This window comes from Hypanus sabinus, chromosome 5, assembly GCF_030144855.1.
Source record: "Hypanus sabinus isolate sHypSab1 chromosome 5, sHypSab1.hap1, whole genome shotgun sequence".
In the NCBI taxonomy this organism is placed as follows: Eukaryota; Metazoa; Chordata; class Chondrichthyes; order Myliobatiformes; family Dasyatidae; genus Hypanus; species Hypanus sabinus.
The window spans coordinates 47,956,916-47,983,594 of NC_082710.1; the positions used below are offsets into that span (position 1 = coordinate 47,956,916).

Sequence of the window (26,679 nt, forward strand, 5' to 3'; positions counted from 1 at the left end):
CTTATCTCCAGTCTGTAAAGTCTATACTCTTCCTTATTTCAATTGCCATGCTCCAGTCTTTTATTTTCACTGTCTAGCATCTCTCTCTTGTTCTCTCTATACTATGTTTCAATTTCTCACCTGAACATCACTGTGTCCTGCCTTTCACTCTATTGCATTTCTGGCTGTATTCTTACATTCTTCTCTGTCTCTCTGTCTCTGTCTCTTTACCTCTGCCTGTCTGTCTCTGTCTCTGCCTCTCTGTCTCTAGTTCTGAGAATTTTTAACATATAAAAATTATAATTAACTTGGTTGCAATTTTCATTTATTATTTATCAAAATATTATTAGCTCACTTTTGTACCTCAGATCATAAAACTCTGCTGTTGCCTGCCAATATTATTGACTCTTAGTTGCCTTTATCAGTTCTGGATTATTAATCCAGTCATATAACAACTACAATAAAATTCCTACTGAAGCTGTTTAAATGGTTTACATCATGGCCAACATTTATTCCCACAGTCATTTGATATAAATGATATAGTTCATTATATGGAAACTTTATTCATCACAAAGGTTCCTAAACTTCAAATAAACTGTAATAGTTCTAAACCTCTTATAGGGTCTCAAAGTCATGAAAGGTGCTATTTTTTCTTCTGGTAAGAAGCACGAAGCATACCATGTATAGAAATAATACCCCAAATGTAAAAATACTATTTAAAAATCTTTATTTATGTAGGTTGCTCCACCTGTGACCACCCTCTGTCTTCTGAGAGCAAGCCAATTCTGAATCCATACAGCCAAGTATCTCTAGATGTGCCTCCTGACTTTCTGAATGAGCTTACCATAGAGAACCTTGTCAAAAGCCTTGCTGAAATCCACATACACCGCATCTACCGCTCTACTTTCACCATCTTGAGGAATTCAGTCACGTTCAGACTCAGAATCAGAATCAGGTTTATTCTCACCAATGTGTAACGTGAAATTTGTTAACTTAGCAGCAGCAGTTCAATGCGATACATAATCTAGCAGAGAGGGAAAAAAAGTAATAAATTAAATAAAACATAATAATAAATAAACAGGTAAATCAATTATGTATATTGAATAGATTATTAAAAAATGTGCAAAAACAGAAATATTGTATATTAAAAAAAGTGAGGTAGTGTCCAAAGCTTCAAAGTCCATTCAGGAATCGGGTGGCAGAGGGGAAGAGGCTGTTCCTGAATCACTGAGTGTGTGCCTTCTGGCCTCTGAGAGGCTTCCAGCACATCTTCTTTCTTAATGTTAACATGTTCCAATGTGTTATGCTGTTTTATGCTGTCCACACATTTGTCAAGGTCTTTCTGAAGAAAAGTATTCATTAAAGACTTCCCTTACCTTCTCCATCTCCAGGGATATGTTTCTTCTTGGTCCAGCCCCTCACTCTAGTCACCCTCCTGTTCTTGATGTATGTGTGGAGCATTACACTTAATCCTAGTTTGATTAGTGGACAAGTTGAGTATGGTTTCCACAGAAACTGTAGTCTAAATGTTGATGTAAAATTACAAGATGAAAGCTTACAGTATGAAATAATCAGCAGAAGTTGTGGAAACTATCAGTTGGTTAGAAATGTTCTTTAATAGCAATGCGATAATAGTTGTAAGCAATACTATTCATTCACCACCAAAAACATGTATGGTGGATGCCACAATTTTCTTATGATAACTCATTGTTTTAAAAACAGAAGATGAGTAATTGTATCTGAAATTAATTTAAAATGCTAAGTATTCTTCACTTATAAACTCAATTCACTTGTCAAAAAAGACAATGTTTAACCTGCCTTCAGATTTTTCACCGTTATTATTTTGTATGAATACCTGAGTAAGAATGTTCAAGAGCACTTATTTATCTTTGTTAAAACTGAAAACGTTTTTGAAAACTTTGCATATAATGTGATCAGAAAGCCACCAAGTGATTCATAGTCTTGAAAGTTAGGATGTTAAATGGTCTATGGAAAGGAAAGGTACAAAGATAGTTCTCAGACAAGGCATAGTTCATTTCTATGGTATAGTCAGGTGAAAGGCTAGATAAGGAATTTTAACAAGTGTTTTCTAGTGGAGTCCAACTATTTTATCACTGACTTTCTACATTTTTCTTTACGTGGACTCCACCCTGTAATTGCCTTCACTGTGTGATTGCACGTTGTGTGATATGGAGTTTGCTGTGATGTCTTTTTTTTTAACAGCTTAAACCCATGTTATGTTTGCTATGATTTGATTTAAATCAGGAGGGGGGGGGGAATAAAATTAGAGAGGGTTCAAAGGAAGTTCACGATAAATGTCTCCAGGATTGAACAGTTTGTCACATGAGGAGCATTTGATGGCTCTGGGTCTCTATTCACTGGAATTTAGATGAATGAGGGGTGACCTCATTGAACATAAGAACACAAGAAATAGGAGCAGGAGTAGGCTATCCGGCCCATCGAGCCTGCCCCACCATTCAATAAGATCATGGCTGATCTGTCCGTAAGCTCAGCTCCATCTACCTGACTTTTCTCCATAACCCTTAATTCCCTTACTAGGTAAAAACCTATCTAACTGTTTCTTAAATGTATTTAGTGAAGAAGCCTCAACTGCTTCCGTGGGCAGAGAATTCCACAGATTCACCACTCTCTGGGAAAAACAATTTCTCCTCATCTCCTCCTAAATCTTCTCCCCTGAATCTTGAGACAATGTCCCCTAGTTCTAGTCTCACCTACCAATGGAAACAACTTTCCTACTTCTATCTTATCTATCCCTTTCAAAATTGCAACCCATCATATGCTGAAAAGCCTCAAAAGAGTGGATGTGGAGAGGATGCTTCCTATGGTGGAGGAGTCTAAGACCAGAGGACATAGCCTCAGAATAGAGGGGCATCCTTTTAGAATGGAGATGAGGAGGAATTTCTCTAGCCAGAGATTGGTGAATCTGCGGAATTCATTGCCACAGGCGATTGTGGAGGCCAATTCATTGTGTATACTTAAGGCAGAGATTGATAGATTCTTGATTAGTCAGGGCATGAAGGGATACGGGGACAAGGTAGGAGATTGAGAGTAAGAGGGAAAATGTTTCAGTCATTGTGAGATAGTATAGCAGATTTGATGGGCCAAATGGCCTAATTCTGCTCCTAAATCCTATGGTCTTATGGTCTAAAGTGGTATGAATGGTATGTTCAGAGGAGGAAGTGGCTGTGAACTGAGATTGTGAAGGAGCAGGGGGACAATGGACTGAGTACACTACACATTTGGGGACTACAGCATTATAACATGTGAACACTGATTACTAATCAATTTTAGTTTGACAATCTCTACTAAGGATATACAACCTGGAAAACAACTGTATATGTCTTCAACAAACAAAGTTTCCTAAGGGAGAGTCTGAACGAAGAATTGTAAACTAGAATATTTAACTTAAAGCTAAAATATGTCCAGATCAACACAGAGGTGTTTGTGTGAAAGAGTTAAGTCAATTGAACCTTTTAATTTGATCAAATCACCAATGATAATTTGAATCTAAATGAATAAGGCTCCATACCTGTAAAGTGTAATCTTCAGTACTATAAGAATGGTTATACTTCATCTAAGACAGCGAGCTATTAAAATAACATAACTATAAATGTACAGCTCTAAGTTTTGCTGATGGATCATTGGTACAGCTTATATCATTACACACAACTGAAAGTTCAGTAACTTTAAATTCATTGACATTATCATTTTAAAAGATCAGACCTGGGTTCAGCACGTAACCGACATTCCAAAGAAGGCATGGCAGGCATTCTTAGAAGTTGGTGAAGATTCCGCATGTCATCTAAAACTTTGACAAACTTTTATGGACACACAGTGGAGAGAGTACTGACAGGTTGCATCACGGCCTGGTATGGAAAGACCAATGCCCTTGAATGGAAAAGCATAGGAAAAAGGGGCAGACACTGCCCACTCCATCACAGGTAAAGCCCACCCCACCACTGAGTATATCTAAAAGGAGAGTTGTCCTAGGAAAACCGCATCCATCATCAGAGACTCATGCCATCTGGGACATGCTGTCCTCTCACTGTTGCCATCAGAAAGGAGGTACAGAAGCCTTAGGTCCCACACCACCAGAATCAGAAACAGTTATTACTCCTCAACCATCAGGTTCCTGAACCAGAGTCAATATCTTTACTCAACCCAACAATGAGGTCTCCATTGTTTCCACAACCTACGGACTCACCTCCAAGAACTGTACAACTCCTTTGCTCAATGTCATTTGTTTATCAATTATTATTATCATGTTTTCCTTTTTATATTTGCACAATTTGTTGTCTCTTGCATATTGGTTGTTTGTCCCTTTTTGTGTATAGTCTTTCATTGATTCTATTGTGTTTCTTTGTATTGTGAATGCCTGCAAGAAAATGAATCACAGGGTAGTGTAGTATATGGTAATGTGGCGACCCACTTCCTAGCGCACTCGATCCGGCTCACAAATAGCCAGCGCACCGGCATAAAGGCCAGTCCCAAAAGGGTACCAGGTCTGTTTCACTAACAAAGGGAAAAGCTCGCGCAGGACTGTAAATACATGCCCCCTACAGCATCCGCGCCCGGGGAGGGCAGGATCAGGGAGACTTTAAAGTGAAGCCGCGAAGTTCAAATAAAATTTTCTTTAACTGCAGTTTACCGACTCCGTGTCATTATTTCAGCGCTGCGTGTAGCACACCGCTACAATTGGTGACCCCGACAGTCCAAACGATATTTGGACTGGAGATGACCGACGCCGCATCTGTTCATGCGGTTTCATTGAAACTGCCAAGCTTCTGGACACTGTGACCTCACCTGTGGTTCCAGCAAACAGAAGCCCAATTCCACGTTCGGCAGATAACCTCAGAGGACACACATTACTACTACGTGGTGAGCTCCCTCGACCAGGACACAGCGGCCCAGGTTGAGGAGTTCGTAGAGTCTCCCCCAGCGGATGGCAAGTACACGGAATTCAAAGCCCTGCTCATAAGGACTTTCGGACTCTCACAGTGCGAGCGGGCTGCCCGCTTACTGCACCTGGATAGTTTGAGGGACAGACCTCCATCGGCTTTAATGAATGAGATGTTGTCTCTGGCCGGAGGACACAAGCCTTCCCTCATGTTTGAGCAGGCATTCCTGGAGCAGATGCCCAAGAACATACGCCTGCTGCTGTCCGACGTGGATTTCAGTGACCCCGGAAGGTGGCAGCCCGGGCAGACTTGCTGTGGAACGCCAAGAAGGTGAGTGGGGCACCCATCGCACAGATCACCAGGTCGGGACGCTGTTTTTTGGTTGACACCGGTGCTGAGATCAGCGTCTTACCTCCGACGAGTTACGACACCCGCAACAGGGCACCGGGTCCCCCTGAGGGCCGTGAACGGCAGCACGGTAAGGACCTATGGCACCCGTACGGTGCAGCTACAGTTCGGCTCTAGCCGGTTCACGTGGAACTTCACACTGGCCGCCGTAGCCTAACCGCTTCTGGGTGCGGATTTTTTGTGGGCTCACAGCCTACTGGTGGACCTGCCCAGGAAGAGACTGGTCCATGCCAAGACCTTTCAGACGTTCTCCCTGGGTGCAGCCCAGTTGCCAGCCCCTCACCTCGACTCCATCACGCTGTCCGACAACGACTTCACCAGGGTCCTGGCGGATTTCCCATTGGTTCTGGCACCGCAGTTCACGGCAGCCATGCCCCGACACGGCGTACAGCACCACATCCCGACCCAGGGACCACCCCTCCACGCCCGCGCTCGAAGGCTTCCCCTGGACAAGCTCCGACTGGCGAAGGAGGAGTTCAAGATGATGGAGGAATTGGGGATCATACGGAGGTCCGACAGCCCATGGGCCTCCCCCCTGCACGTGGTGCCCAAAGTGACCTGGACTTCGCTTTCATCTATTTGGATGACATCCTCATAGCAAGCAGCAGTCATCTTTTTTTTTACAATTTAAACCACTTGGCTATTTATTTTCAATTTATGTAAATTCTTGATGGATACAGAATCACCCGAATCCTGTGCCCGATAGCTTTTGCAGGCAGGTTACTTTTGAATTTAGCACGGACCATGCCACTGTTACCATGAGAACGAGTCACTTTACCCCAAATAACGCGAGTTTTATTTGGTTTACCGCCAGGAGTGACAGTCTTGTTCTTTGCCTTGTATACATAGGCACATCTTTTGCCCAGGTAAAATTCAGTTTCATCACTGGAGTAAACACCCTCGATCTTCAGCAGAGCTGTATGCTCCCTTTGGTTTCGAAGGCCCCGTTTATAGCCAGTAAAAACAGCTTTGCACCACAATCTTCCAGCAGTCATCAGGAGCATCTGTCCCACCTCCGTCAACTCTACGCCCGACTGAGTGAATACGTTCTAACAATCAAACCGGCCAAATGCCAGTTCGGGCTCGACACTATTGACTTCCTGGGCCACAGGTTTGCGAAAGATGGGGCAACCCCTCTGCCCGCTAAGGTAGACGCAGTCCGCCATTTTCCCCGACCCACCACAATCAAAGGCCTTCAGGAATTCATGGGTATGGTAAATTTCTACCACCGCTTCCTCCCTTCAGCTGCCCGAATCATGCGCCCCCTGTTCGCCCTGATGTCAGGTCCGGGCAAGGACATTATCTGGGACGAGGAGTCCGCCGCCACTTTCATTAAAACGAAAGAAGCCTTGGCAAATGCCGCGATGCTAGTGCACCCCAGAATGGACGTCCCTACCGCCCTCACAGTGGACGCATCTAACATGGCAGTCGGTGGGGTACTGGAGCAACTCATTGCGGGTAACTGGCAACCCCTGGCATTTCTCAGCAAACACCTGCGACCGCCCAAGCTCAAATACAGTGCTTTCGACCGGGAACTGTTGGCGCTATACTTGGCAATCCAGCATTTCAGGTACTTCTTGGAAGGTAGGTCCTTCACCGCGTTCACGGACCACAAGCCGCTTACCTTTATGTTCATGAAGGTGTCCGATCCCTGGTTGTCCCGCCAGCAGCGCCATCTGTCCTACATCTCTGAATACATGACGGATGTCTGGCACGTCTCGGGTAAGGACAATGTCATGGCGGACGCGCTCTCTCACCCTAACATTCATGCCCTTTCCCAAGGGGTAGACTTTGAGGCACTGGCAGAGGCGCAGCAGGCAGACGAGGAGATCCCTAGTTACAGAACCGTAGTCTCCGGTTTGCAGCTCCAGGACCTCCCCATAGGCCCAGGTGAGAGGACCCTACTCTGTGACGTCACCACTGGCCAACCCCGTCCCGTTGTCCTGGCAAACTGGTGGCGTCGTGTTTTCGACTCCATTCATAACTTAGCACACCCCTCCATCAGGACAGCCGTCCGGATGGTCTCCAGCAGGTTCGTTTGGCACGGTCTCCGCAAGCAGGTCAGTGAATGGGCCAAAACGTGCATGCACTGCCAGACGGCCAAGGTGCAGCGGCACACCAAAGCTCTGCTGCAGCAGTTCCACCCCACCCACTGGTGATTCGACCACATTCATGTGGATAACGTGGGCCCCCTGCCAGTGTCATGCGGAGCGCGGCACCTCCTCGCTATCGTGGACCGGTTCACCAGATGGCCAAAGACGATCTGCACACCTCGTCGGCCGAGTTGGTGTACGGCGCACCCCTGTTCGTCCCCGGGGAGTTCATACCAGCCCCAAGGGGGCACGACGAAGAACGCGCAGCTGTCCTGGGCAGACTACGCGAGAGGCTCGGCAACCTGGCCCCCATACCCACTTTGCAGCATGGGCAGAACCCGACCTGCGTACCCAAAGACCTGCAGAACTGTAAGTTTGTGTTTGTACGATGGGGTGGGCACCGGCCACCGCTGCAACGGCCCTCCGAGGGGCTGTTTACGATGCTCAGGAACAACGGGTCCACGTTCATGCTGGACATTGAGGGGAGAGAGGAGGTTTTCACGGTGGACCGATTCAAACTGGCCCATGTGGACGTGGCGCAACTGGTCGAGTTCCCGGCACCATGGCGCAGAGGCCGACCTCACAAACAGGGTCTGGCCCAGACTGTGGTCATTGGGGGGTGTATTGCCGGTTCTGGGTGCGGGGTTATGTGGCGACCCACTTCCTAGCGCACTTGAACCGGCTCACAAATAGCCAGCGCGCCGGCATAAAGGCCAGTCCCAAAAGGGCGCCAAGTCTGCTTCACTAACAAAGGGAAAAGCCAGCGCGGGACTGTGAATACGTGCCCCCTACAGCATCCGCGCCCTGGGAGGGCGGGATCAGGGAGGCTTTAAAGCGAAGCCGCGAAGTTCAAATAAAATTTTCTTTAACTGCAGCTTACCGACTCTGTGTCATTATTTCAGCACTCTAGCACACCGCTACAGTAATATATATTTGCTTTGATAGTAAATTTACTTTGAACTATGAACCTTGGTCTGTATTGTATTTTAATCTCAAAAATCAAATTGATTGCAGATGAGATGTAAAAAAAGTTAACATCCACAAGACCAAACTTGAAATGCAACCAACTTGCCTGTTTAAGATTTCAACTTGGGTGATACAATGCTCAGGCTGTTTGTATACTCGGTATGGGTAATCAGGAAAATAAGAAACACAGTGAAAATTGAGCATCACATCTAAATTCAGATATAGTTTTAACTAAAGTCTGCCTAGATTTCCAGGATTTGGGAAACCTAACAACTGAAAGGAAACAATGAGATCAAATTACAAGTGATGGGCAAGGAGGAGGACAAATGTCTCTCCACGTTTCTAGGTTTACCTGCTTCCTAAGGGTTGGAGCCCTTCTCTTTGCGTTGAGATTCCTCTCTGTTCCAACGAATAGGAAACAGAGCCATTCTCCATTAGAAGGTAAAGTATGACTCAAAGTTGCTCTAGATTCTTGGTTTCCGTCATTAATACCATGCACCCTTCCTTTTGATGTCCGTTCTTGCAATATGAAGCAGAAGACGTTCTCATTTGCTTCCTAATTTCCTAAGATACTTGGGTAGCATGGTATAATGTTATTACAGTGCCAGAGAACCGGGTTCAACATCCGCTGCTATCTTTATGGAGTTTGTACATTCTTCCTGCTATTGCGTGCGTTTCCTCCAGATGCACCGGTTTCCTCCCGCATTCAAAAGATATACAGGTTCGCGTTATGTTTCGTAATTCCAAAAAAAATCAAATTAATTGAAAGAAAAATGAGGGAGTCCGGGATATGCCTTTGCTTAATTTCATTTTTACTTTAGTGAGGCATGTACAAATGATGTGGTGATTTAATGACGTATGCCATTCACATACTTTTACATTTGTATAACCTGTAATGAATTATGTAAACAATGAAGAATGCTTAATCAAACAATATATTTACAAATATTAATCAAATATTACTGAAATATTAAATGCATAACTCTCCTCCCTGCTTAGCTATGAAATCCAACTCAATGTAGAATGTATCTCAACTCAAGTATACTATATAATACAACTACAGTATAACATCCACAACATAGTAAATTTTAAATTGTCCCATTCAGGCCTAAAGATTTAATTACTGTAGAGGATTTCTTCCTCGTGTGGGATTTCTTACTCTAATGGGATAATGTCTTTCTGAACCAGGGAAATCACTCTGCTTGGCTGGTGAGACGTGTGGCTGTGAAGCAATATCATGTTCTGAGACTCCTCCATGGTAATTGGAGGATTTGACTCTGGGATTACAGAAAGTGGTTCTGACATCTCTGTAGATCTTTCTCCTGGATGTCAGGGTATCCTGAACAGTGCACGGCAAGCTGCTCAATATGCTGAGCTATCCCAGGCCACCAGTCAAAGCTTCAAGCCAACACTTTTATTTTGACCACACCTAGATGACCAGCATGTAGCTCCTCCAACACTTTAGCTCTCAGCATTGGAAACCACAACAACTCTCAAACCCCACAAAAGGGAACCTCTGAAAAGGGCAAGGCCATTGTGGACAATGGTAAAAATGGGGGGAACTGGAATTTCTGTTGCACATTCTGGCTATTTTGGGTTGCCATGTGAACCTGAGACAGTAAGGAGTTTTTTTCTGGTTTCCCTTTGGATCATCTTTGCTATAATAGGGAGACTTCCAATTTGTATTAGGGAGAATTTGTCAAGAGTATCCTGTTTTGTCAAGTTTTCAGGTATTTCCTCTTCCAAAGGTAAATGGAATAATTCATCAGCATTTCCATTATTAGCTGTCCTCTTGACTATGATCCTATAATTGTTATCTCCAGGAAAAAGAGTTTGGGTTAATAGTGACCTTATAATCACAGAGATCCTGGCAGATCTGTTCCTTTTAGCTACTGAGATCGCTGGCATTGCCCATGGGCTCCACTCAATTTTGGAAGGAATTCCTTTAGCCTTCATACGATCTAGCTCGCTGGCTACTTTATCATGGATGTTATAAGGAGCCAAACAGACTTTGTAAAACTTGGATGTGGCATTTTCATTTAACACTATTTTACCCTCGATATGTTTGCGTTTTCTGATGCCGTCCTTTAACATTGCTGTGGCATCATCCAGTACCTTTCCTAAGTCACTTGCATTTGACTCTATTGCAGGGGATGTGGCATGCAAATGGTGGATGGATCTCTAATCAAGCTGTAGTAATCTCAGCCACTCACAGCCCCACAATGGTGGCTCTCCTGTTTATACCATTTTCAAGCCCAATGTGGCTTGTTAGTTGTTGTATTTCACTGTTACTAATGTCATTCTCACATGAATTATATTTTCTCCAGAATAAGTTCTTAGTTGTATATCTGCAGGCATCAGTTTAGCATCTTTGAAATGGCGTTCAAACTCATTTTGTGGAATTACTGAAACAACTGAACCAGTGTCCAATTCCAATTTTAATTAATTTGCCGTTATTGCGTGTCTATTGCGTGTTAAATTTCATACTGTTAATTTCAAGACTACACTCTACAGCATCATTCTCATCATTATCAGAATTTTCATCAACAGTATGCAGATTAGTTCTTTTTGAAACTGTAACTTGACATTTTAGCATTTTCTCTTCCCTGTATATTTCATTTATTTTTGTCTGCCTGACATGCGCTTTGTATGTGTCCTACTTGTTTGCATTTTCACCAAATTTTGCCTTTAAATCTGCTTTACTTGGTATACGTGAGTCCCTGCCACAATGGAAACACATTTATTCAGCCGGGCAGGTTTTGGTTTAAGCATTGCAATTTTGTTCACACTCACTTTCATTCTTGACTGCAACTCAGTTACACCTCTGTCTGCTGTTTTCATTCATACAGCTATTTCAACTACTCTTTTAAATATAGGTTGTGCTTCATTTTATAGCTGTTTTTTGAGTGCTTTCTTGTAAGTTTCTGTAAACTAAATGATCTCTCAGTGCATCATTAAGCCCATTATTGAACAGACAATGCTCAGACAATTTCGTCAATTCAGTCACATATGCTGAAGTACACTCCTTTTCCTTTTGAATCCTTTTTTCAAACCTAAAGCATTCAGAACAGTTTTGGTTCTAAATGTTCTTGCATTACTTTCACAAAATCTGCAAAGCTCATTTCTGATGGTTTGGTTGGAGCAGTTAAAGCTCTAAGCAAACTATATGTCTTTCCACCCACTAATGAACTAAGCGAAACTGGAACTTGTTTTTCATTGGCTGTTTTATCTACTTCAGAATACTTCCCAACTTACTCAGTATACAAAGTCAAGTTATATTTTGTGCAATCAAGCACATCTATCATTCCAATGTAGCAAGCCTGTTCTGCGTTTTTAATTTATGACTATCACCGTGTACTCACTATTTATAAAGCTGTGAATTTTGTCTGTTTCCTGCATTTTTTAAAACTCAATGGTCACCATTTCTGAAGAAACCACATGCTATTTCTTTAAACTCAAATGTCTTGCTGCGCTTTTTGTTTTCTTGAATATCTCTCTGTGGTTCAGCAGGCAGGTAGTCATCTCAGGTTCATTTAAAAGTTCTTCATTACCACTGTTAAGTTTTGTAACTCCAAAATATCAAACTAATTGAAAGAAAAACAAGGGAGTCCAAGATATGCATGTGTTTAGTTTCATTTTTACTTTAGTGAGGCACATGCATTGACGTGGTGACGTAATGACATACAGCATGCCATTCACGTACTTTTACATATAACCCGTAATGAATGATGTAAACAACAAAGAATATTTAATCAAATGGTATATTTGCAATACAACTCAAATATTGCTGAAATATTAAATACACAACTGTTGGTAAGTAGACTAGTCATAGGTATAACTGGGTGGTGTGAGCTCTATGGGTATGAAGAGTCTATTATCGTGCTCTGTCTCTAATAAAGTAATTAATTCTCGATGATACCCAGTTGATAGGACTCAAGAGGGTATGTTTTCATTACAAGCATTTGAGGGTGATTAAGAGATGGTTTTAGCCAGAGCATTTAGCTCCAGTGTGGCAATGTCGTCATCAGTCAGTAATATGCCCCGGTTGGCATCATGAATTATCAGTAGATTTCCATACAAAAGGTGTTTGTGAACCAGTTAACACCTTTAGCATTGTAACTTCCACTGTGCCAGGATGTGCATCAATGCATAATGCACACATTTTTGAGCCTGAAATAGCACCTGCATTACCCGAATAATTCAATTATGGAGCTGAACTTCACATCCTTGGTTTCCATAGTTGATGTGAACATATGCAGCAACATGCATTCCTTTGAAATTAACACTTGGTTGCTAACAGATTACCCATTCTACAGGTTTAATAAAATCTTTTTGTTTTTGTTGCCACCCATTTCTACCTTAATGCCTTAGCAGTGTCTTCATATTTGAAATTTTACTTCTGTTTCATGCATCCAGATCTATCAATTGTGATGAACTGTGGTCCCAGCATTAGCTTCTGGGAGACATCACCTACCACCATTTTTCCAGTCTGAGATATTACCTAACTTCATCCATGCTCTGTAGTTCCTATGCAGAAGCAATCATACTGTCTACCTGAGAGCTGTCCCCTATGCAGCAAGTCCTAAATGTGGTATTTATTAATGGTTTTTTGGAAATCCAAGCATTTTGCATCCACTGTATTTCTTTTGAGTGATGCTGAGTGGCAAGATATTTACTTTCAGGTGTTTTATTTTTAAATACTATTTGTAAAATGGATTGAAGATAGATATCAAGCCCCTCATGCCTTAACTGTAAAACAAACTCTATTTCCACATACAGGGGGATGCTCTTGAACAGGCAATCATCAGTCAAAAGCCACAGTTGGAGAAACTAATTGCAACAACTGCCCATGAGCGAATGCCCTGGTTTCATGGGAAGAAATCCCGAGACGATGCTGAACGCTGCATGCTCAGAGGCCCGCGGACAAATGGAAAATTTCTGTGAGTAAAATAATTGACGTTGAAACCTTCTACATATTTCCCTAAATATTTGTGAGGCTTTTACTTGTGCTGTGAAGTGAATTAATTCATTCAATTTAAAATAATTTTTTCAGGTAGTTGCCAACAGGAGGTTGGTCATTTGGAAATGTGTCCTGTGTGATCACAGAGTAGCTCCAGTTGTTGCTCACAATGTAATGAAATTGTTTGCATTTTCCCAAAACAAAACTTCCAATGCAGTGAGACTCAGTATCTTCTGATTTAGGGCACGTGGCCTCTATTAATTTTTCAGTTTCCATCTTACACTAGTGGTGTAAGTTTGCAGAGGGAATATTAAACTGAAGTAATTGATGGGTCCCGATTTAAAAGGTAAAAACAGGGTCAAAGGTCACGAGCGACTGAAACTCGGACTGGTTCCTCTGATGTTTTCCTGGCAAAAACAGGAAGGAAGTGCAGTGGTGAAAGTAGATGATCCAAACAAGCTACAGACTTTCTGAGAATGAAGCCATGGGGTTGTCAATTTCAGGAGTGCCTAGAAAGGCTTGGGAGAGTCCAGTTATTGGAGGAAAGAGCAAGGAGCCTTGCTGCTAGGCGGAACATTACACTTGTCTGCTAAGGGTTCTTCTAGACACCATGCAGATCTTGAAGTTTGGTGTCAGCTTACTCAAAGCAAAGCTGAAATAAATTTTTAGTAGTTTTAGCATGAGAGAAACTGTGCAGTGAGCCGAGTTAAGGAGAAACTGGTGTCACGGTAATGGGGGGGGGGGGGGGGCAGGATATTCTCGGAATGCATGAAGTACTCAGCTGTCTCTACACTACCTGTACAGGGTTCTTTTCTTGGGTTAGTGCTTTTTTTCTACACCATGAGATTACTGAATAGTGCATGAACACTAACTACCACACTATTTTGCTCTCATTTTGCAGTTTTTATTTACTTATTTTTATATATCTTACCATAACCTAGGATTTTTTGCATTGTACAGCTGCCACAAAGCACCAAATTTCATGACATATGTATAATAAACCAATTTCTGATTCTGATTGTGATTTTCAATTCATACTCATTCTCCCAGTTACACCTTTTATTCAAAGTGAGGGATTAGAGTGAGGTGGTGGTCAGTTTCCCTGTTCTCTGGTGCTGCTTTCTGCCAGAAAGCTGGCCTACACTGGGATTACCCTGAACATAAACACTGTAGCCCATCCACTTCAATGTTTGACAAGCTGTGCACTCAGAGATACTCTTTTGCAAACAACTGTTGTAACACACAGTTATTGATTTATTGTCACCTTCCTGTCAGTTTTAACCAATCTGGCCATTCTCCTCTGACCTCACTGATTAACAAGCATTTTCACCCACAGAGCTGCTGCTCCCTGGCTGTTTTTTTAAATGATTTTAGCACCATTCTTCATAAACTCTACAGAGTGTCATGCATGAAGATATTCAAACCACACCTTTTGGCACCAACAATGATTCCATGGTCAAAGTCACTTAGATTGCACTTTTCCCCATTCTGACGTTAGGTCTAAACAACAACTGAATCTTTTGACCATGTCTGCATGCCTTTATACATTGATTAGCTGATTAGATATTTGCATTAACAAGTAGGTATATAAAGTGGTCACTGAGTGTATAACGTGGTGAGGACACTGCTTCTGTACCTGAACTTCTGATATTGGATCCTGGAATATTAAGTTTTGACCCACAAACATTTCCATTTAAAATTTATACGGTGCCCCCGGTATTATACATACTTATTACTTAACTACCTGTTGGTCAATAAATAAATATAGAGTTACTGGAGATAGAATTATTTTAAGAATCAATTCAGTGCCAAAGAGACCATGCAAATAATATTTTAAAAAATTGTGCTCAAGTTTATATAGTTAGTGGAAGCTTGTGGTTTTGCAGTTCAATTCAAATGATTGTACATGTACTTCCTGCACTGACCTGTGGTTAAGCACAGACAGATGCTGTACTAACTGTGCTTTAACATTAAAAGCGTTTTTAATGTAGTGCCTGCAGATCCTCACTCTCAGTTCTCCTTGGGTTAAGTGAACATACAATAAAGTTACAAAAATGGAAAGCTTTTCTAGATCCCTTGGCATTCTCTCTGCTCTGATCCAGGTAAAATATTGACACCAAATAACAGGAAGCAAATGCTAACTGGCATCAGTGGTGTGGTGTGTTAGTGGAATGCAACATGAAGAATGGGAAACAATCACCAAACTGAATAAATCAGTAAGCATTACTGGTTTTACGTCAGATTAGAAAAATAAAATGTTTTCCTTTGCTTATGTTTTGAATTTAGATTACTTATGTAAAATGCTTGGCAAAAGATCCAGTAGAGGCATGAGGAAAAAATATTAATGTAATAAATTGCTGTACTTGGAATACACTACCCAATGGGGTGGTGGATTGATCATTTAGAGGAGAATTAGATAAATACTTGAATGGGAAAGAATTGCAGGCTTAAAGGGAACGATTAGTTAAGTGAGATTAACTGGACAGCCTTTCAACCAAGCCAGCACAGGCATTTTGAACTAAATCATATAATGGCTACAGCACAGAAGGAGCTCATTCAATCCATCATGTCCATGCCTGCTCTGTATCAAAGCAATTGATCACTTTTGCCACCCCCTCCTCTCCTCTGTAGCTTAGCAAATTTTTCATCATATATTTTTCATTTCTCTCTTGAAGACCACAAGTGAACCTTCCTCCACCACACATGTGGGCAAGGCATTGCAGAATGTAACCATGCATCTGCACAGAAATGTTTTTACCCACATGGCTCTTAAAATTTCTTCTTCTATATTTTTCACTTCTAATTCTTATTCTTCACTTCTTCACCAAGTAGATACATTCTGTCCAAGCTCTTCCTCAATTTATATAATTCTGTCAAATCTTTAGTCCCAGCCTTTATTCTCCTCAAGAAACATTCTCCTAGAGCAGGGGTGTCAAACTCATTTTAGGTCACGGGCCGGATTGGGCAAAATGCAGCTTCATGCGGGCCAGATCAGTCGGGCGTGTGTGAACGCAGCTTTCATTGCCTCCGTTTTTTCAGCCTGTTCTCATGTGTCTCAGTCTCTGCTATAACTACAAAGTGTTTCACTTCACAAATTCCGTTTCTTATGAAGAAGACTGCTGAGCAAGCATTATTTTTATGATTGGTATTAACTTACAATCATAGGCTTCATATTGCCAGGCCATTAATAATTAAAATAATAGATCTATCTAAAATGATCTTGCAGGCCGGATATGGCCCGCGGGCCTTGAGTTTGACACCTATGTCCTAGAGCTTTTCTGAACCTTCTTTACTGTCCTCATGTCCTTCCTAAAATGTGGCAACTAGAATTGAATGCAGTACTCTTGTTCACACCAGAGCATTAGTAATAGAGGTTCAACATGACTTCTTTGCTTTTATATCCTATGTCTCCATAAATAGAGCTCAGAATTTTTTATGCCTCCTTAATCTCTTCACAATCTGCCTTTTCAATTCTAAATACTTGTGTATCCATAACCCAGGTCTCTCTGCTTCTGCCCTCCTTTTAGCACTGTATCCTTTATTTTATATTATTTTCTTCATACAAAATCCATCACCTCAAATCTCTTCACATTAACCATCACCCACCCAATCCATCAGCTTGTTTATATCTTACTGCCATACTTTACTATCCTCATCAGCTCACAATACTGTGGTTTTGTATTCTCCACAAATTTAGAAAATGAGCCTTACCAATCCCAGTCTACGTCATTAATATAGACTGAAAAGAAAACATGGACAGAACATTGATCCCCAGGAAGGCCACCATTCACATCCAGTCCAAAGACAAGCACATTCACCTGTTGCATATCTATACTATCTTTCATGTCTGGTGCTTCAGCTTTGCTGATAAGCCTGTCATTCATCACCTTCTCAAAAGCCTTCTGGCAGTCCTTTCTTCTTTCAAATACCAGTCAACATTTTTATGAACCAGTCTGCCAAACTATCATACAAAAACAAAATCTTTAATTTGTGCCCAAATTTCTCCAATCACCTAAGTCTTCATAGGCAAAAATGACCTCCTTCTCCATGTGAAGTTCCTCTTGAATGGGGGAGAAATTTGCATCTGTGAGGCTGGCATGTAAATGACAAGCACTCTGTCCACCTGAAATGGATGTGAGATTACTATCTAAACTGGACCTTCTGCAATTGTCAGACCCCAATGCAAAATGTATGCACAAAGGGATAAAACTTAGTTGTAGATATTATAACTATGCTGAAGAGCATCAGCTCTGCACTTCAGCCCCCCTTCAACTTAGCTTAACATTAGATCCAGATAGTATTTGCTAGACTCTGACCGCAAGTTCTCTGCACATTTGGTTATTTAGAACAGTATGGAGGCTGAGCATTGTGCTTAGTCTGAGTGAAGTTGCATTTTTCTCCTTAATTGCAAACATCGAAAAGCTTCTCGTAATATCCCCAATTCTCCTGCATGAGCAAGGGCAGAAGATATTTTATGGTTACCAGATGGACTTTGATTATACAATTTCTAAAAGCGTGTCAAGAGTCTGTAATAAATGTACAACCTGGACCCTAACTGCAACAAAGGGAAATTTGAATTGTGCTGAATGAATGTGGTTGTATAAGCACAAGCTAAATTAAGGAATTTGCCACTGAAAAGGGGTTCAGAAAAGGTAGCCTTTTGATATAATACCAACCAGAATTGTCACCTTTTACAGAAAGGCTATCAACGTCTATATAAAGCTTATTTTCAATAATTTTCTACAGGAAGCTATAGTAGAGTAATTAATACCCAGCTGGTCTAATGTCACCAGTTTTACTTGTGTGGTAGCTTGGGCCACATTTTCCATTTCTACTGGGTCACTTGCATGTACTGTACTATCTCTTTTTTTTGTCTGATTTGGTGTCCCTGAGATTACATGAAAGGAATTTGTTGATGCTTCACTCTAACGCTGCTGTCAGTTGAAGTGAAGAATGAACGAATCAACCTGTGGTTTGTGCAGTCATCTTGCTTTTGCGTTTTGCACCTGGCTCTGTGGTTGGCTGGAACTAGTGGGTGAGGAACAGATGTCAGTTATAATAAAAAATCCTTCAAAAATTGACCTGAGAACAAATTTTGAAAAAACTGCAATAAATCATGACAACAATTATTCTAATCAAACTTAAGTTCTTTCTTCGGTTATAGAATCTTTTATTGCTGGAAGTGGCAGTGTTTAGCCAATCAGTTATCCTCGAAGATGAAGGGAATTGACCAGTTGCTATACTTTGTATAGTAACATAGGAATAATGCTATGTGACTATAATAGGAAAAAATACAATCTGCCAAAATACTTCTGCCTTTTGAGTCATTAGTTCAGAAATAACTGGCAAAGATTTTCTTGTTCTTTCTTATTATTGTAAATCTTAATATAGAAAAACAGAAGTTCAGGGCCCTAACCCCACCCCAACCTTGCCCTGAAGACATCAGAGCAAGACTGTATTACCAGAAGGACATCAGAGACTGTCATGTGCTTTGCTTCACAGGAGACATGGCTCACCCCCAGCACTCCAGACATTCCAGCCTAAAGACTTCATTATCCACTGCATGGACTGGATAGTGGTGTCAGGTAAAGGGTGGTGGCATTTGCTTCATCGTGATGCAGAGACATAGTGGTTCTGTCTCAGTCCTGCTTCCCGACATGGAAAATCTGACAGTCAAGTATTATCCATTCTATCTGCTCGAGGAGTTTACCACCATCATCCTGATAACAGTGTACATTCCACCCCTGGCCAATGTCATGCTGCATCGGAGGAGCTGAGCACCATGGTCAGCAGTCACAAGACACCTCATCCTGATCCCTTCCCAATCTTTGCCAAAGACATCAACCAGGCTAACTTAAAGTTTGACAAAATATTGCAGAACCAGAGGAACTAACACACTTGATCATTCTTATACCAACATCAAGAATGCTTACTGTGTCATCCCACACGCACACTTTACAAGTCTAATTACCTGGCCGCGAGTGTACTCCCACAGTGCTGAAGACTGCAAAGGTATAGGCAATGGAAGTAGAGGAGCATTTACAGGACTCATTGAATTGGTAGACTGGACTATCCAGGAAATCACTTCCATGTCTGAATGAAAATGCCACAGCCATCACTGACTTCATCAAGATCCATGTGAATGAGTGTGTGCGTTTGAAAATGTACTGAATTTTACCAAACAAGAATCACTGGATGAACCAGGAGATTAAATGTACAATTAACCATAGAACCGTAGAACACTACAGCACAGCACAGGCCCTTCAGCCCTCCATGTTGTGCTGACCCATATAATACTTTAAAAAATGTACTAAACCCACACTACCCCATAACCTTCCATTTTTCTTTCATCCATGTGCCTGTCCGAGAGGCTCTTAAATACCCCTAATGTTTTAGCCGCCACCACCATCCCTGGCAAGTCATTCCAGACACTCACAACCCTCTGTGTAAAAAAAACTTACCCCTGATGTCTCCCCTAAACTTCCCTCCCTTAATTTTGTACATATGGCCTATAATTGGATGAACAACAGCCATGGCAGGGTTTGCATGCCACTACTTCTAAGGCAAAACTTAACAGCGTGAGTAACAGTAATGCTTCACTCCCCAGTTAGGCTTTGAAAGGGAGAACAAAACTACACCTGTGGAAAATAAAAACTACACCACAGCATCCGGTGACCCTGGTATCTCTGTCTCAGGGGTGATGTCAGAACATCCTTCAAGAGGCTGAAATTTCGCAAGGCATCAGGGGCTGATGGTGGACCTGGCAGATACTGCAAACCTGAGCTGACTAATGGGCTGGGATGTTAAAGGACTTCATCAACCTCACACAGGTGTGAACTAAGATTCCCACCTGCTTCAAAGGGGCAGCAATCACTCTGGTGTGCATGGAGCAGGATAAGCTGTCTCAATGATTAGGTTGCCTTCACATCTATCATTATGAAGGGTTCCAAAAGGCTGTTCACGGCTAGAAATAATTCTCCCTGAGCAAGAATCTGGTCCCATTGCAGTGTGCCTACTTCTGCAACAGGTTCACAACAGATTTAACCTCACTGATTTTCCATTCTGTTTTGGAGCACCTAGTTAGAGCAAAACTTTCTGTATATTAGGCTGCTGTTTATCAATAATAGTTCAGTGTTGAATACTATCATCTACACAGCTTTTAAACCTGTGCCTTTGTACCTCCCTCTGCAACTGAATCCTTGACTTCCTCATTGGGAGACCACAGTCAACACATCTCCTCCTCATTGACAGTCAACAGGTGCACCTCATGAATACCTGATAAACCCACTGCTCTACTCTACATTCATGACTGTGTGGTTAAGCACAGCTCAAACACCTCTATGCATTCACAGATGATTCTACTGTTATTGGTAAAATCTTAGTTGGTAATGAGGAGGTATACAGAAATGAGATAGTTCAGCTTGCTGAGTGGTGTCACAACAGCAACCTTATCAGTAAGACCAAGGAATTGATTATGGTCTTCAGGAAGGGGAAGTCATTAGAACATGCACCGATCCTCATTGAGGGGTCAGTGGTGGAAAGGATGAGCAGCTTTAAGTTCTTCAGTGTCAACACTGATCTATCCTTGGCCCAACACATTGGTAGAATCATGAAGAAGGCATGGCAGTGGCTAAACTTAATCAGAACTTTGAGATTTCATATGTCATCAAAGACTCTTGCAAATTTTGATAGATGTACAGTGGAAAGTATACCGACTAGTGGCACCACAGCCTGGTATGGAGGTTCCAATGCACACGATTGCATGCGGCCGTAGAGGGTTGTAGACTCAGCCAGCTGCATCACGGGCACAAGCATCCCCACCATCATGCATATCTTTAACAGATGGTACCTTACGAATGCAGCATCCATTTTTAAAGACCTTCAACATCTGAGACATGCTCTTTTTTCATTACTACCATCAGAGAGGAGTTTCAGGAGCTTGAAGACCTACACTCAATAGTTCATAAACACCTTCTTCCCCTCTGCTATAAGATTTCTAAATGGTCCACGAACTCCATCTTGTTGTTATGTTTTTTTTGCACTCTTTATTTATTTTGTAATTTGTAGTAATTGTAGGTCTTTGCTTTGTACTGCTCCTGCAAAACAACAATTTTCACATCATGCAAGACAGAGATAGTAAGCTGATTCTAATTCTGAAATCATGCGGGGGTTTACAAAGGGCAATATTAAAACAAATTCTGAAGCGTACAAAGTGGCAAAGCTAGTGGTAGGCCAGCGATTGTAATCAACAGCATGGTTCAGCATGGACTAGATGGGCCAAAGGGCCCATTTCTGTGCTGTAATTTTCCATTATGCTGTGACTATAAGGTTAATAAGGAAGAAGTACAATGATCATATGAGTAAACTGACAAGTAATATCTTAACAACCTTTGTGTGTTGGGCTGAAGGGAATATTGCTGTGCTACACTGATCTGTGCTCTATGTTCTAAAACAAACGCAGGAACTGCCATGGCCATATTAAAAGGAAGTAGGTCACTCAGGTGAGCATGATATAACAGCCAATGAATAACAGAAAACAAGGATAGGGCAGATTGTTAAAATCAATACTTTGCTTCGGGCTTCTTGGCAGAAAACACAACAAACATTTTAAAAATCACAGATAGTCCAGTTTGAAATAGAAGAATTTGTAACACTCCTATCATGAGCAAAAAGATATGTGAAGAATAGTAGGATCACAGGTAGGCAGGTTGCTAGGACCTGAAGCCTGCATCCAAGGGCTTTAAATGCTACCTAGAAAGCACAGCTATTGGTTGATGTTTTCCAAAACTCACTGAGTTCCTGGAGAGTGCCAAAGGATAGGAAAATTGTGACTTTGACACGTTTGTTCAAGAAGGAAGGAAGAAAAAACCCCAAGAAAATCCATGCCAATCATTTCCGGTTATTGGGAAGATGTTGCAATTGTTAATCATGGAAGAAGTAGCTGATAATTCATATAAGCCTAATGCACTCAAACACTGTTTTATGAATGGAAATTGTATTGGACAAGCAGAATCAATAGAGGAGAAACTGTAGATGTAGTGCATTTGGATTTCTAGATGGCGTTTGATTAGGTGTCACATAAAGACATGTTAAGAATTCACTTTATTGGGGAAAGGTATTAACGTATATTGAAGACTGGTTACCATATTTTAAAGGAGTCAGAATACATGTTTTTTCCTTCAAAAGGGGAAGATATACTGAGTGAAATGCTCCAATGATTAGTCTTTGGTCCACAATTACTTATATCTTTATTAATGAATGGAAGGTGTCCAAGGGTTGCAGATGATGCAAATAATATTTGATAGAACATGGTTTAATTGGAATAATACCTGGATTCTGCAACAGGGTTCATATTGGTTGAGTTAGTGGAAAAAGACTTATCAAATGGAATTTGAAGTAGGAAAGTGTAACATCAAGTACCTTAGTACAAAAATTCAAAAGTCAATAAATTTTTTTGATGGAGGAAGTTTGCAAATGGAGTACAGAGGCATAAAGTACATAAAGTTAGTGTGCTGGCACATCAAGTAAATAAGAAGGCAAATTTAGGTTGGCCTTTATTACTGTGAGTTTGGAGTTTTAAAAAAGCATTTAGGGCTGACTGTGGACAGTTTTGGATATTGCAGCATTTAAAGAATCCATAGTAGATTTGTTAGGCTAACACCAGGAATAAGTGGGTTGTTGCATCACAAAGTTTTGGTGCACCACAGTAATGTAGAGGTTAGTTTGATGCTATTACACCTCAGGGCATCTGAATTTGGAGTTCAATCCTGGCGTCCTCTTTAAGAAGTATGTACGTCCACCCCTTGGAATGCATGGGCTTTCACCCAGTGCTCCGGTTTTGTCCCACAATCCAAAGAGTACTGGCTAGTAGGTTAATTGGTCATTGTAAATTGTCCTGTGATTAGGTTATGGTTAAACTGGGGATTGTCAGGGGTTGCTGGACGGTCCAGCTTGAAGAGTCAGAAAGGCCTATTCTGCACTGCATCTCTACATATAATAAAGTAGAATAGTTATAAAAGTTAGATGTATGTTCTTTGGAAATCAAAAAGCTGCAGACACTGGAAACCTGAAATAAAAACAGAGAATGCTGGAAACACTCAGCATGTGTGGAAGGAGAAAGAGATTACTTATTGGATTCTGGATCACTTTCTAATAATCGATTCTCACCTGAAAAAATTCTGTAGCACACTTACATTGTGTACTTTGCCTGAATAATGATTGCAATTCTTTTTCTTTACAGAGTAAGAGATCGTGATGACAAGGGATCGTATGCTCTGTGTTTGTTTCACGACGGCAAAATATATCATTATCGGATTGACAGGGACAAAACAGGGAAGCTATCCATTCCAGATGGGAAAAAGTTTGACACTCTCTGGCAGGTGTGATAATGTTGAGATCTGTTTTTTTGAGATTACTTCATTCGTCATTCCCTCAATGATTTCTACAGCTACACTGAAACGTAATTTTGCATATTTATTTTGAAATTAATCGTATATTATCAGTCACAAAAATACCTTTTCAGCACTAAGTGCAAATTGTTGTTTTATGGTAGCTGACCTTTTCTCTTTATTTAAAAAAGTCAGACTTTTAAGAAAAGTTGTATGTTTTCTGTCCTGTTATGTGACAATACACTTAAAATGATCACAGCAAATGAACAAGAAATTTCTCAGCAATAGCATTAAAAATAGCACAATATTATTCTTGAAGTTCCAATTTAATTAATTAGCATGCCAAAAATAAAGTGGAATGAGTGAAGGAAGAAGGGAAGCGATTTGATAGTGGTATATAAGATAAGGAGAGTGGACTCCCAACATTCTTTTCCCAGGGTGTTAATGGCTAATACCAGAAGATATCCATTAAAGATAATTGGAGAAAAGCTTAGGGGAGACGTCAGAGGTAGTTTTCTTTTTACACATTGAGTGAAGGGTGCCTGGAATGCACTGCTGTGGGTGGTGGTGGAGGCTAATGCCATAGGGGTATTTAAGAGTCTCTTGGATAACACATTGATGTAAGAAAATTGATGGTTATGAGCTGCTTAGAAGGGAAGGGTTAGATTGATTGTGGAGTAAGTTTATGTAGTTCAATACAAAATTTTGGGCCAGAAGGTCCATATGGTGCTTTGTTTCTTATTTTTTTTCTTTCTTTGAACTTTCTTTCTTATTTTATAAATGATTACTGACCAATCTAGCAATTTTAAGTATTATTTTCCTTCATTTCTCTGAAGTTTCCTTTCTTCCAATCCACAGTTTCGTTGGTATCTGCAGATATCTGCCTTTGATTTACTGGTCCTGGGCTTGATCAGATTATTAGAGACTGGAAAGTTTCCCAGCTGAACCCATCAGACTCTTTAGAGGTCCACACTTTGCTATAATACTTAATAATAAATAGTAAATGTTACAGTCCTTGGAAGTGAGTCTGCAGTTTGTGAGATCAGTTCGGAGTAGAGGTGAGTGCAGAAGCCTATGGTTATAGGATAATTACTGTTCCTGAACCTGGTGGTGTGGGACCTAAGGCTCCTGTGCCTCCTACCTGATGGAAGAAGTGAGAAGAGAGCATGGCCTGGATGGTGGCTGTCCTTGATGATGACCATATTTTTTTCACGCTTTTTCTTAAAAAAATAACCTTCCCTTTGTAATGCATGGTTTAAAATTAACATTGTGCCATCTTGAGAATGTCACTGTTAAAGAAAAACAAAATATTGAAAACTGGTTGGCTTGTTTGCAGAAGTTGGGTACAACTCAGTGGTTTGATGCATGATTGATTGAGTGCAGTTCCTTGATACCAGTAATGAGCCCACTGTTAGTGGGAAGTAGTAGGTAAAATGACAAAGATGAGAATTTAAAAATATGCACATCTTGCAATCTATAGGAAGTAGCATGCTGATAATAAAGTGTAAACTGTTTCAAGATACAGACAAGTTTTAGAATGCAGTGTTTTAAAAGTGATCTGGCCCTGTGGCACAAAACGTTAACACTATTGCTAGTATTAAACCCCTACAATCAACTGCATTGTAATAAGGTTAGCTGATTGACTGTAATATTCATATTTTTGTTTTTGTTTCATTTCAATATAATGAATGACTTTAATATTTTTTTCTCTCATTCCGTGCCCATTAATAGCTTTAGAGTAATTGATTGCATGAAAAGTGTTTTAAGAAGATTCTTAGCTGTAGAGTAAGGGATGGGTGCTGTTGGAAGGTTATTTAATTGGCCATTATGTCATCATCAAAAATCCTGAATGTGCAAATTGAAATTGCAGCAGTAAAATGAGAGCCAGTGCCAGCCAACCTCAGGAGATCAGGCAGTATCTGTGGAATGAGAAACTCAGTTAAGTTTCCAGGTCAAAGAACTGCGACCAAGAGAAAAAGTGGGGTTTCAATTGCAGAGAACATGGGGAAGGTGTATGAGTAGCACAAAGGGAATTTCTGTGATAAGGTGAGGCCAGCTGATATTTGTTCATGAGCTAAAGGAAGGGCAAAGTGACGAAAGACCTGTCATCAGAATAAACATGTCAGAGTTGGAAAAAAAAGTTGGGAAATGGAGTGGAGTCCTTGTAGGAGTTAGGGTGAGAGGAGGTATAGTTGATATAATTGTGGGAGTCTATGTGCTTGAGGTAGGCGAGGAGAGATTCAGAAAGAGAAAGGAAGAGTCAGACTATGAGTGGGAATATGCAGCAAACTTTTTGAGTTCTGTGTGAGAACATGGAAGATTATCAATTCATCTATTTGTGCACTGAAAATACACTTTAAAACTTTACTCTCCCTTGGCTCATTGACTGGGTGGTCTCCACAGCTTATCCTCAGAGCAGCCCTGACCTAACCCCATCATGGATTCCAAGCTCTCCTTCCCTCACATTTTCCTTATTATTAAAACAGTCCTTTCTCTTTCCTTGGGCTAATGAAGTGTCATTGACCTGAAATATGACTTTGTTTGACTTTCCAAAGATTATATCTTGCCTGCTGAGTATTTCCTAGATTTTCAGAAATTGTATTTATCTTTATGTAACCTGGCCTCGTTATTACTTTTGTCCCTTCCATCCCACCCCTATCCTCTGCAATTTATAACTATCCTCTTTTCTATTTTTTTCATTTCTGCCAAAGGGTCTTTGAACTGAAACATTAACTCTGTTTCCCTCTCCACCAATGCTCCCCATCCTGCTCTGTGTTTTCAGCATTTTTTATTCTGGATTTCCATCAACTGTAGTGTTTTGATTTCTGTTTCTAAATTTCAATAACTTATTTTTGTAATGTCTCCCCTAAAGGAAGCTTTAAAGTGTTCTTTAAATTTAGCTTTCAGTTCTTAATTATCTTTAGCTCTCTTCCCTTTTTACATTTTATTCTCCCTTGAGACCAGGT

The 26,679-nt window shown here is 41.1% G+C and overlaps 2 protein-coding genes across 3 annotated transcripts in view; one reads left to right on the forward strand and one right to left on the reverse strand.

The window, feature by feature from the left end:
• Positions 1-26,679, forward strand: part of syk (spleen tyrosine kinase) — a 134,004-nt gene that overhangs the window by 53,573 nt on the left and 53,752 nt on the right. For both annotated transcript variants that reach the window (XM_059969911.1, XM_059969912.1), the window contains exons 3-4: positions 13,145-13,305; positions 23,566-23,704. In XM_059969911.1, coding sequence (XP_059825894.1) covers positions 13,145-13,305; positions 23,566-23,704 — 300 coding nt within the window. The remainder of the gene's footprint in view (positions 1-13,144; positions 13,306-23,565; positions 23,705-26,679) is intronic.
• On the reverse strand, positions 5,957-6,316 carry LOC132393851 (large ribosomal subunit protein eL33-like). Its single transcript, XM_059969250.1, has one exon. It carries the CDS (start codon positions 6,308-6,310, stop codon positions 5,957-5,959), a length of 354 nt encoding a protein of 117 aa, XP_059825233.1. The 5' UTR covers positions 6,311-6,316.